The sequence below is a fragment of the Acipenser ruthenus genome, chromosome 12 (assembly GCF_902713425.1).
Source record: "Acipenser ruthenus chromosome 12, fAciRut3.2 maternal haplotype, whole genome shotgun sequence".
NCBI lineage: Eukaryota > Metazoa > Chordata > Actinopteri > Acipenseriformes > Acipenseridae > Acipenser > Acipenser ruthenus.
This window is the reverse complement of record NC_081200.1, coordinates 41,462,000-41,475,371: the sequence shown is the minus strand read 5'-3', so window position 1 is coordinate 41,475,371 and position 13,372 is coordinate 41,462,000. Positions and strand designations below refer to the sequence as shown.

Genomic DNA, 13,372 nt, shown 5'->3' with positions numbered 1-13,372 from the left:
GCAGCTTCCAGAGCACATAGATCTGGCTGCAGCTGCTGCCTTTCAGTTTATAAATATTTGACACTGCGTTCTAAGAATGTTACTGCTCACCTGGATAAATCTATCCTCTCAGATAATGACCTGTGCATCTAACTACTCTTGGGTATTCTACTTGAGTAAAGGAAGTTTTAAAACTGCAATGAGGTCTGTCTTTGTTTTACAACACTAGTGTCTCATTATCCGCTGGCAACTGGAAAGCCCATTTGTACGTGTTCCTCTGTCTGTATGCCTCTATTCACTAATCCAAATCTGTACAGCTAAATATCTGGTCATCTGATTGCTATAATTAGTGACTTTATATAAAGACAATATTTGTATAACTTCTCGACTGAATTTCAACGCTCCTCCGAGTGGAGCACAGCTATGATTAGACTAGAGGTTTCATTCTCTGCTGGGGTTTTCTACCCAGTGTTTTTGACCAGAGTTATTAGGGGTATATGTATGGTTTGGGGGTCAGGAACCCTGAACCATGTATATCAAAATAATACATTTTTTTTATATAAAACTTTTTTACACCAGGTCTTTTGACCTGCCTTGAGGAAACTGTTCTGTGAATAAGCAATCCAGATGGAAAAGACGCTATTTGGGAATCTGTGAGATGGAATTGGTAATAAAACTGAGTATATATTATGCCCACTTGAAGACCCCAGAGATGTACCCTACTTCGCTCAATCCAGACGGTTGTCATGCTGATGCGCTGGGGAGACCACACTGTGGTTGATCCCCGGAGCCAGCATCGCAGCCGTTGTGTGTGCTGATGCACTAGGGAGGCAATAAGCTGACCCCTGGAGCCAGCATTAAACTTCAGCCATCAACACCAGGCAGAAGGATATCTACATCATCATATGGAAGGAAACGCAAATGGATAGAGACACAGATGGATCACATTAGTTTACTGTAAAGCTACGTCTTAGTTGGTGCTTATCTTGGCGAGAGCCGAGTTCAAATCAGCATGAAGTTTTAACATCTACTCTCGTGTAATGGAAATCATTATCAAGTGAAAAGGCAAAATTAAATGACCTAAGGAAAAGTGTAACAGGTGTAAAAATGTCCTGGTAGATAAAAATATAGTAGCATTTAAAATAGACACAGACAGGTATGCATAATGAAGCTACACTAGCAATGCAAGGTTTAATAAGCTTCAATAAGCACCAAGTATAAGTTGATTTTTACTTCTAGAAAGGGCTATGTTCAGCTGCACAGAAACCTATTGCTGATGTTTGACCCCCATTACTTCTCTAGACGCTGACCAATATCCAGCTGCTTTCTGAGTCTGCTGCTGTTCATTTCATGTTAAACATGATCCTTTTAAAATTCCGACCCGAGTGGCAACAATAAACGCTGTAGCTTGTACAGAGGAATTTGCCTTTTTGAAGTGTGTGTGTTTGAGTCTGGATTCTAAAGCCCTGGTATAATGACTAGAATTAAAGAACTATAAAAAAACACCTGTGCCCTTGTACAGTATCCAATAACATTCAAAAAAGAAAGCAGCAGAGACTAGCTGTAGCCAGGCTTACTTACTTAAAGAAATAGAATAGTTCATTACCAGTTGTTTAATACTCAGTCCTAAGTTAATTAACACTAGTTAGCTGTCATTAGTTGGAGCTGTGTTTTTCTGTTTATGACCATTGTGTTTAATTTGTATTATATATGTAATGGATACAAAAAACAATATCATAGCAAGGACTCAAACTCCATATGAATGCTAGGACTTCTGTCAGCACTGTGATTTCATTGGTCAGTCCCTATCTGTGCCCCGTTAGTGATTGGATGTCTCATTGTGGTGGTCATCTGTGTCTTTTCTGTCAGTGTTGCCAGGCACATTAGATACTGCAGCAAAAAAAAAAACCCTTGCCAAATAGCTCACCCTTGTCTAATTATTTTTAACATGTAGTTAACTTGCTTTCTTCCCAGGGAATGGAAATGTAAAAAGGCCACCCCTGTATCCTTCTGGGTAAACATTTCAAACCAGCACTTACAGAGCAATCTCCTCATTGCTACCTGACTTCAATACTAAAAGGATTTCTTTTAAATATTGTGTTATATTCAGTAAGGTTAGAGGGTAAAGCTCTCCACATCTCCAGCGGTGTGTTGCTAGATCATTAGATGCAGGATTATGTCTGCTCAAACTGTGCAAAAGGTTACACAGGACACAATGTATTAACTTATTATAAAGCCCCCAAGAAACAAGATTGCACTCATGAGCTACTTTTTAATGTGTATTTATTATATGTATTTCTTCTATAATATATGTATCTTGTCCAAACATAGTGTAAAGATCAGAATGCTATAATGTTTGGAGTATTTTCTTGTATTTAGTGTGTTGTTATTTCGTAGTTTCATGGATATCATTACATTTCATTTACACATGTAATAAAACAATACATTATGAGTATTATATACTTATAATTAGTAATCTGACACAACCTGCAGTGGCCAGAATAAAGCACACACTCACTATATTATTATTATTATTATTATTATTATTATTATTATTACGCTCCCTCAATCATTATGCACTCTGTGATAAGTCCCTGTGAAGCGTCTGCCTTTATGTCTGCCCAGTCTACAGTGACCACAGAATCTGTATTAGTATTATTCAGAATCCTCTCGATATTATTCAGAATCCTCTCTGTATTATTCAGAATCCTCTCTATATTATTCAGAATCCTCTCTCTATTATTCAGAATCCTCTCTCTATTATTTAGAATCCTCTCTCTATTATTCAGAATCCTCTCTATATTATTCAGAATCCTCTCTCTATTATTCAGAATCCTCTCTCTATTATTCAGAATCCTCTCTATATTGTTCAGAATCCTCTCTATAATATTGAGAAGACTCTCTATAGTATTCAGACTCCTCTCTGTATTATTCAGAATCCTCTCTATAATATTGAGAACACTCTCTATATTATTCAGAATCCTCTCTATATTATTCAGAATCCTCTCTCTATTATTCAGAATCCTCTCTGTATTATTGAGAAGCCTCTCTGTATTATTTAGGCAGGCTCTGAATATCTTCTTCTCAAGGGGTCAAGATAAAAGTCCTTGTGCCTTTTCTTATCTCTGCTGCCGTTTCCTACAGACAGTAGGACAGGTTCTGAGTTGATGCTGTTCAGTTTTATTTGTTATGAAGCCAAGACTGTTGTCCTAATCACTGCTTTTTTTCTGTCCCTTTTTTCCCCCCAGGATGCTATTGCAGTAGCGGCTGGATTTATCTGAGATTCTGCTGATTCATCTTCGGGTAGCTCCACTCCTACAACAGGTACAAGGTAGTTGTTGTCAGTTTTGCGTTAGGGACTTTAATACACATAAAACTTTAGGGGAATCCATATTTCCGTCAGGAAACGAATGCAATATTTATTAAAACATAGACTATTTGATTGACGATTTAATGTGGCATTGGAAGTACCTAAAATATGCTTGATATTTCATTGAGTTCCCTTCCAAAACCACGGCTTTGCTTAATTAAAAAGGTTGTGCGCTATGTACCATCTGCCTCCATTCACCCCCAGGCTCAGCAGCTATGATGAATGAGGCTTTGCTCCTCACAATCATTTTACCAAACAGTTTCAATTTGCTATTCCTGATTATGTAGTAAATTACCAAGGCTATGTATATATTGCTTCTCCTTGATGGGTGAACAGAATGGGGAAGGCTTTGCACGAGTTTTACTTGTTTCCATAGTTACTTTCCAGATGGCAATAACTAGCGCTAACCTACAGAATTTCAAATGTTCAATATTAGGTTTCACTGTGTATTCTGTAATTCTGAGTATTAACAGGTATTATTTTCACCTTGGGAACAGCCGGATGTTTATTTCAATGCTCCCTAAGAAATGCAGAGAGCCTCAGCCTTACAGGTCTTGGGTCATTTTGCTTTTGAATTTCCCCTCAGCTCAGCACAGGTCTCCCATCTAACCAGACAGAATCTTCCTAAATTAACATGCAATGTCTTCTGCTAGCTAGCTGCTTGGGTTGGCGTGCAGTGATCATGATTATTCCCAACACAGTTACCAAGCACATGTTGACATGTCAGCAGCATTGCACTGTAAAATATATATTTAAATCGGGAGGTCTTTTTTGGAACTCCCATTTTGAGATTCTTAAAATAAAACAGACAGGCCTTTTCTTCTGATGAATCTCTTCTGTGCTTTCGTTCCTTGTAGTATAACCTCATGGCTATGATTGTGCTGGTGCTTACCACTGAAAAACGAGTTGCGCACACAGGCATTACTGTGTCAAATATATTAGCCTCTCATACATGCCAGTCCTCTCATTCCCTTTGGGAAAGCACCAGTGCAAGTGGAAAAACAATGATCTTTTTTAATGTGGTGATCTTGGTACAGTAAGTAATTAGCTTCGGATTCAAGCCGGGGAAAAGCATGAACTTGCCTAATTATACTAAGAATTGTATAAAGTGAATTAGTTGCAACAGTGCTTTAAAAACACTGGCTTCCATCTCATTAGCATCACAGCATCCCCACAAGGGCCCTATTGCATTGCTGCTGGTTTTCATTTCTATATTACTCTGGAGGAGTCTGTTTATTCAGCTAAGGGTTATATGTTTGATGAAAGAACACAGTTTCTTTGCCCATTAAAAGGATAATTAGCAAGTATTTAAAACAGATTTTTCATACCTCTCATTAGTATCCCGCTACCAAAAAATACAAAGTGGATTTATGGTGCAGCAGCAGGAGGAATGATGTCAATTATGTTTTTAAACACAGATTTATTCAAAGGCATGCAATGACAAAAAAAAGACAGAAAAGAAGTAGTCATTGTGTTTTTTTTAATGTCTTTATTAAATGCTTATTTTTTATTTTTTTACTGTCGACAAAATCCGAATGAATGAATGAACAGAAGTCTCCATGTTGATTTGGAAACAGAACCTGTGGAAATTCGATGACAGAAATGCACACTGCTTTCAAGGAACTTCTTCATCCCATAGCACCCTATACAGAGCTGGCACACTGGCGTTGGAAAAGGATCTCTGAACTATATTACACTCTATTACAAATTTTAAATACAAAATGCACACTCTTCCAATATCTAACACTGTGTATATTGTCTGTGTGTCAAATATATTTGCAATACCACAGTATGAATACTTATGCCAACACAATTACTAAGCACCTGTCATGTAAATGTTTGAACTATATGAACAAAATGTAGTGCTTTTATTTAACATCATGTAATCGAAGAAACTACAAAATGATATCGCAAAAGTCTACCGGAAGCCGTACTAGTAGTAGTACAGTATTTCATGTGAGATTTCGAAATGTCACATTTTCAAATTTCTGTCCGTTTTTCATTAAGTATATGGAAAACCACAAAGCGGGGTGTAATTCAGTATGTTAACGTAAAATTATTCAGCAGGTTTCATTAGACTTTATGAAGAAAAATGAATCTATTCTATAGGGTGTTGCAAAACATTTGGCCATAGCTGTATAGTACCTAATTTTTGACTGGAGTCGAGGATTAAGTGCAAGGCTATTGCCCGATGGTTTGAATAAGTGAGAGATACAATTTCAGTCAGCCCCTGTTTTGTTAAGCCTGTGATGTCAGAGGACAATAGCGTTTAGACTACTGATTACTAGAGTGACTATTGCCTGGTTTGTGGGCATATCAGATTGTATGAATGAATATGGCTACAAGCTTTAATCCAAATGGTTTTACCTTTTTACGGTATTTTACCATTTGCAATGCTGTCAGTATTTTTAAACCTCCTGCTGGAAATGCCGGGTAAAGGAGACAGCTCAAGTGCATCTCAAATATTTGTGCAGTACTGCACTACAAAGAATTATTTACATTTCTATGCCAACACAATGACTTTGTACCTGTCATGTAAATTTGCACACTGTATACTGCACACAATATCTAGTAGAAGAGAGCTGCTAAATGGATCTCAATTGGTCAGATACACTTAAGACAGAAACCAGAGTACAGTAAAGTGTATTGCTAGAGAGACAGAACCAGCAGAGATTTAAAGAATGGTCAAACCTTGATATACTGCCGGCGACAAAAGTGCTTTTGTATTTTAAAGGGCCAAAAATGATCAGTAAGAGGACTAAAGCAGGTTTTGAAAAGCAGGTGGTGACTTATTATTTATTTTGCATTCTTTACATCCCACAAATGGGATTCATTTAATACAGAACAAAAACCCTAACAACAAAACCTACAAAATTCAAGTACCTACAAAAGTACTTGAATTATCAAAGCTGGATTGCTGGTAATTACCATTCCTGGGGCTCCATGAATAACAAGCTGGATTGTTATACCAGTATGAGACCAGTAAGGGGCCTCTTTAGAAACTGTGTAAATCTTATTTGTTTCCAAATCAAAGGGACGAAAGCGGTTTTACCCTGCAGGTGAAAGTGTGATCCATGCAACGGAAAGCGCTGGATAGTTTTAAGATGGCCCCTCTACGTTGATGGTGGTGACCGTTGCCGTGAAGCATCTCTGGAAGAGGCGGTCCTGGTCCGGCGGCTGATTGGTGCAGTCCAGCTTACGGCTCATGAAGTGCTTCTGGATCCCTGTCGGCGCCCCCACCGCGTTACAGTGACTCGGGCCTTCCAGAGCGTTGAGATCCACAGCTGAAATGAACGAGAGGAAAGCTCTTGATTAAAGGTGTAACAAAGCTTGCAATAAAAAATGCATGAGAATGTTATAATACTAATGAGAGTTTATTAGTCATTAAGCGTGTACGGTAATACCTTTATTCAGAACACTGTTACAATACCTAGGAATGAGCCATTTCTGTGCACTGAGGATAGGCTTGAATTGACAGAAGCGTTTGCACTCCTGGCCTGTACTTCTGTGTAAAATGAATTACTTTATATTTTTGCATAAATTTGGCATTTTAGCTAATTCTCTTTTAATAGTGTTCAGTGTGCAGATCTAGTGCATGCCTATTCCCCCCCTCCCTGTCTAGCAAGTTGCATGTCTATGTTTGTTATTCAGAATGGATTTGCCAGCCTGTCTAATCAAGAGGACGTAGGCATGCACTAGCTGTGAAAGTGAAATTCAGACACAGCCCAAGATCGAACCAGAGGGAATCAAGCAACGTGCATGAAAAACAATAACTCCCATTTTCAAACTGCTTGTTTGCACCTGCTGAATTAAAGTCTCTGCTTCTCAGCCACTTGTTCAATGAGTGTTTATTTTATATGAAAGCCTGAATGCAATTCTAGGAGGCTCTGAGACAGGTCCTACCTTCAATGTAACTACTCCAATCACTGAACACTGTCCCTACATGTATTATAAAAACTGCACTGTGCTCTCCTGTACTCATCTTTTCCATGCGACCCCCACCTCCACCCCCATCACCAAGCAACTAATTATCTTCCCATCCCATCTGATCCCATCCAGCCAATCAAGCTCTATCTCAGCAACAAACAGGATCAACCACGTCTCCCAGGCAAACACAATCAAACTCTATCAGCAACAAACAGGACCGACCACGTCTCCCCGGCAAACACAATCAAACACGATCAGCAACAAACAGGACCGACCACGTCTCCCAGGCAAACACAATCAAACACGATCAGCAACAAACAGGACCGACCACGTCTCCCAGGCAAACACAATCAAACTCTATCAGCAACAAACAGGATCGACCACGTCTCCCAGGGAAACACAATCAAACTCTATCAGCAACAAACAGGATCGACCACGTCTCCCAGGGAAACACAATCAAGGCCTAGTAAGTATTCCATGTTCTGTGTTCTGCTTATGCAAGTATATTCATTCAATTGGTTCATTAATAAAGAGAGTATAAACCCATTTCTTGTGTCCGTGCCTCTTTGAAATGATGGAATGGACGTTAGTTCTTACACTTATTACTGTAAGTGCGGACATCATAACTCACAGTTCTAAGCCACATCAAAAGACATCACTCGATATTACAAAAATAAATCTCACACCGCCAGCCATGGAGCACTGTATTGTCTTGGCAAGCAATGCCAAATACCACAATATACAATAAACAAAATTATTTGAATAACTGCCTATATACCGCTGTTTGCAGTATTCTTTTTTTCAGTGGTACAAAAGACTTTTGTAAAAAAAGTTTATCCCTAGTTATGTCTCATGGTATTTCTTGTTGGTGCAAATACAGCATATTGAACAACAGAATATGGCTGCATAATGGTTGATTTTTATGGTCAGTGATAATTGCGAAACTTAATTGAGAGACAATAAGATACAAGCCTTTCACTGCTTTTAACATATGGAACAAAACAAAGATGTCTGTTAGAAGCGTCAGTGCTGGTGTTGTCGGAACGTGAGATTGGTCTTGGAATTAAATGAACACCCTGCCATGCAAATTTCTTAATTCAACTGGAGTTATTGTCACACTCAAGTCTCCTCGATGTGCCAGTAACATAAACAACGCTGGGGGCTATTTCTGTAGGTGTGGCATTATATAAAAAACAACATGTTTTTTTTTTTATTTGACAGTAGACAAAGATGAAATTATGTAGCTGTAAAAGTAAATAAATCCCGGTACTCATTTTCAGGATCCCTTGGAAATGCTTTGTGCATTTCAATGGGTTCTTATCCTGGATAAATAACAAAAAAGTGGGCTGAATTGAAAGAGCTGAACATTTCGTTCAAAATTATAAGGAAAATTGCGTGCCCATTATATCTTACCAAAAAGCCTCAGTTGTTCCAGAATATGGATTAATGGATTCAGTTATTTAACCCTTTAAAAAAGACACGCAACACACAAGCCTGGATCACCAGGCAACTGTTATTGAAACATTGCACGTTTTTGTACTGAAGATTGTTTATTGCATAATTGTTCAAAATCATTCTGGAATAGAAAAGTTGCACAGAGCCTGCAAGTTTAACAACACCTGCAAATGTAATACAAAATCTGCCTGCAAATGTGTATAGACTCCAAATGTAATAATAATAAGAAAAAATCATGCTGCGATCGTAAACTGTGTAATGACATGTTCAATCCTTTGCAGTGAAAGTAATGTCAACTACATAAGTAATAACCTAAAGTATGCCATCTCTGATTGAAAAGTTTGTAAACATGAACTGAAATGGATATATGAAAAAACATGTGCTGTGTATTACTGATATGGCCAGAAGTCAGTGAAAGCATTTTGTTTAGGTCACAATGCCGGTAACGGACTGAGAGAATCATAGAAAACAGCTGTGTATAGAATGTGAAGACATCTAAAATCTAAAATGCGTGCGGTCTGTTATGTTGCTAGGTTGTCACTGAAACTTTACTTTGCGACACAGCCAATTGAAAGTTGCGTAAGGACGTGCATTACCGTACTACCTGTAATAGCAGGGACATGAATACTGAGATTTATATCCTCAAGACATGTCATGAGTCTCATTTAGATATGAATTAGATATACCCCATAAACTCAAAAGAAGAAATATTCTGCACCCAGTGAGGCATGGAGATAATGTTTGTGGTGCAGCGTCCTCGTTATTCCTCTGCACATTCACAGCTCTTCCTACCTGGGCTGTGCAGTGGAAGGCCGTTGTCAAGTCTGCCGTGGGGCTTGGTGGAGATGAAGAGATAGCAGAGGACACATACTGTGATGATAAACGCCAGCAACACCACCGCCGCGATGGAGAGGCCGACCAGCGCCCCCACACTGTGAAGAGAGAGCGAGGGGGGGGACACTGATTATTATATAATAAAACTTTCAAGTCTGTATATGTATTTAAGAACTGGTTTCATCAATCAAAATCTGTTTCAAAACTAAATTAACAAAGCTTAATTCTTAGCTTAATTTTGCATCCTCAATTATAGCACAAACAGCATCATTGAGAGAGAGAGAGAGAGAGAGAGAGAGAGAGAGAGAGAGAGAGAGAGAGAGAGAGAGAGAGACAAAGAGAGAGAGATGGTACTGGAACGCCACAAAAACACATATACTGGGTAATCAATTTATCTAATTTCACCATCTTGTCAGAATGCTTTACTTTACTGTGTGTCTGTGTGTCAGGGGCTTTGTGTCCACAGTCGTAAAACTTTTCATTGCATCAAGAGGACTACTGACTGGATCAGACAGTTGCACGGGCAATGTGAGTCAAGTGACTCAGCTTGCCTATCATGCAAATACACCACTGCTGCCTATGAAAATAGCACAGCGTTCCGGAGCCTTCAGGCTCGACTTCACCACTGCTGCCTATGAAAATAGCACAGCGTTCCGGAGCCTTCAGGCTCGACTTCAACACTGCTGCCTATGAAAATAGCACAGCGTTCCGGAGCCTTCAGGCTCGACTTCACCACTGCTGCCTATGAAAATAGCACAGCGTTCCGGAGCCTTCAGGCTCGACTTCACCACTGCTGCCTATGAAAATAGCACAGCGTTCCGGAGCCTTCAGGCTCGACTTCACCACTGCTGCCTATGAAAATAGCACAGCGTTCCGGAGTCTTCAGGCTCGACTTCACCACTGCTGCCTATGAAAATAGCACAGCGTTCCGGAGCCTTCAGGCTCGACTTCACCACTGCTTCCTTGGCTGTAAACAGAAGATATTGATCTTATTTTCGAAAGGATTCTGGCTGTAATCCATGGAAAATGAGGACATCTACTCCTCTGAGTATGGATCAGAAGGACTGGCAGAACACTGGGAAGCAGGACGTGCTTCCCACTGGAATGATCATCGTGTTCTGTCCATTCACAGCCGCAAACAAAGCAGGCATTAGACAGAGCCTGAGCTGTCTTGCATTCTTCACCTTTCTAAATTATACAGAGTAGTGATCATTTCATTTTCCCTTAAAGCAAAGAGCTATTGAAAATCTTCTTCACTGAGCTGTTAAAACACCCCCTCCTCCTTCAACCAATTGCCTGTTTGTTAGTTTTCCAAGGTTATTGTTTTCGTTTGTATGGCGATGATTAATGTGAACTTTAAGTACAGCGGAAGATAATTACATATTTCATACCTTATAAATAAATACCTGCTTATCTTCCACACAAAAAAAGAAATGAAGATCATACTTATGAACTACTATTAAAAATAAGAAGTTTTAGAACTATTTCGCTTGTTCCATGTGTAACGGGCAGTGTTGTGTGATTCCCTGAGATGAGGTTAAAAGCTCTAAAACCACGACTGCAGAGGAGCTTTTGCACAGTGGTTAAGACGCTTGCTTGCAGTGCGCGGGGTCGCCAGTTCGCACCCAGCCTCTGCCCTGTTACACACATGGGATGATGTCTATACCCAAATTAAAATGTACAGGAATCTTCACAAATCCTAACTGTGCTTTCATAATGTTCTTGAAGAACAGTGTTCAATGCGGTTTACTGGTTCTGAAGAACAGTGTTCATTGCGGTTTACTGGTTCTGAAGAACAGTGTTCCAGGCGGTTTACTGGTTCTGAAGAACAGTGTTCCAGGCGGTTTACTGGTTCTGAAGAACAGTGTTCCATGTGGTTTACTGGTTCTGAAGAACAGTGTTCATTGCGGTTTAATGGTTCTGAAGAACAGTGTTCCAGGCGGTTTACTGGTTGGTTGATCTCTTTGATCAAGTGGCTTTAAAGACGGCTGTTACTGGATTTGCAAGTGGCCGGGACTGTCTTGGACAGGCAATCCTGCACCAGGTTTAAGAGGTATGATGAGATAACAAACTGCTTTAGGGCCTGGATGGTGGTTTAATTGCTTCTATTAAACCTTTCAGAACTTGTTTGGAACAAAGACCTGAACTGGAAGGGCCCATCCCCGGTCCAGGACAAAAACCTGCAACCTTTTGCTTCGGCAGCCGACATTTAAAAAAGAATAATAACAACAGAAAGTATGCAAGATAAATGAACATTATTTTTTAACAGTTTTGGGATACCCCCAATGCATGAGTGGTGGGTAAAGCAAGGTTTAGCTGGTTTCTGGGTTAGGTTAAAGAGTAAGTAGTGGGGTTCTGAAAAATACAGCGTGACACGTCCCCACGTATTGCTACAACTGTTTAAATAATGTGCCTGTAATTTTTCTTTTCGTTGTTAACATCCTGACAACTTTTTACACTTGTAACTTTAAAGTCTGTTTCAAAGCTCTTTTCAAAAGGCTGCTCTAGGTCACTGCTATTGTAAGGATTGTCAAACAGGTAACACAGCAATAATGATCCATGATGTGGCACGGAACTGAAAAGCCAGAGCATAGACCACAGGCTAAACAAAACAAAGTTAACCAAGATAAAAGACAACAATGCATGCAGTAGTATTGGTTTTGAAGAAGCAGGGGCACGATCTTTGGACCGAGTTGGTTATCTGCATGTCTGAACGCATGTCCAAATAGAAGGCATGTCTTTATATGCAGCCATGCCCTCATTTCTGAGTTTATCCGGTTTGTCATTCATTGCAGGTGTTCTAAACGTTATTCAGAAATGCGTTGCTATCTCTTTAATAATACCGAACAGCAGACCCAGTTTTTATTTCAAGTTCAGTTCTCATAAAGCAGGGAAAAACATAAAGCACTACTGCAAACTTGGAAGTCTTACCTCAGCCTCCACATGTACTCATACTCGTAGGGAAAGAAACTGTTGGGATCGTCGCAGCAGTATTTCATGTCGTTGAATCCACAGCAGTGCACGGCACTCGCGTCGTTCTCCGGTTTGGGACAGGTGAACGCCTCAACAAGCACGCTCTCTGCACTGTAGTAACTCAGGCACGCATAGCTCATAGTGACTTCTGCGAATTCACACGGCTCAGCCACAACATGAAATAATGAGACAAAGGTCAGACAAAACCCTCAGTTTTTAGAGCCAATGGCTTTTCATGCAGTAACTATTTCCTCTTCAGATGTAACTTTTACATGCTCAGGTGCAGGTGTGCATTTTAAAATACAGAGAACTCTGAAGTCACATTACTCGCAACAAATAGAAAGCACGTTCTCTGCGTATCTCTGGTGCGCTCTCCTCTCTCTCTCTCTCTCTCTCTCTCTCTCTGTCTCTCTCTCTCTCTGTCTCTCTCTCTCTCTCTCTCTCTCTGTCTCTCTCTCTCTCTCTCTCTCTCTCTCTCTCTCTCTCTCTCTCTCTGCAATTCACATATCCACATCATACACGTTCCATGCTCGGTGATCTGGTTACTGTCTCTATTCAAAGCTAAACAGCCCCCCACAGTAAAACCACAGCACAGTGTAATAAAGCACAGTGAAAGCATGGTAAATGTTGTTGAAGCTGACACCCTGAGATCCTTCAAGAAGCTGCTTGATGAGATTCTGGGATCAATAAGCTAGTAACACCCAAACGAGCAAGATGGGACCTCTCGTTTGGAAACTTTCTTATGTTCTTTCTTATGTTCGTATGTAAAGCCTTGTACAGAATAGCGAAGAGGTATGGTAAAGCACATTAATGTACATGGCAAATCAGGGTAAG

The 13,372-nt window shown here is 39.9% G+C and overlaps 1 protein-coding gene across 1 annotated transcript; it reads right to left on the bottom strand.

Moving 5' to 3' along the window:
• Positions 1–4,840: 4,840 nt before the first annotated feature.
• On the bottom strand, positions 4,841–12,913 carry LOC117416549 (protein shisa-like-2A). Its single transcript, XM_034027691.3, has 3 exons — positions 12,497–12,913; positions 9,524–9,663; positions 4,841–6,633 (listed from the first exon to the last, which is right to left on the bottom strand). Exons 1-3 carry the CDS (start codon positions 12,676–12,678, stop codon positions 6,449–6,451), a joined length of 507 nt encoding a protein of 168 aa, XP_033883582.1. The 5' UTR covers positions 12,679–12,913; the 3' UTR covers positions 4,841–6,448.
• Positions 12,914–13,372: the final 459 nt, after the last annotated feature.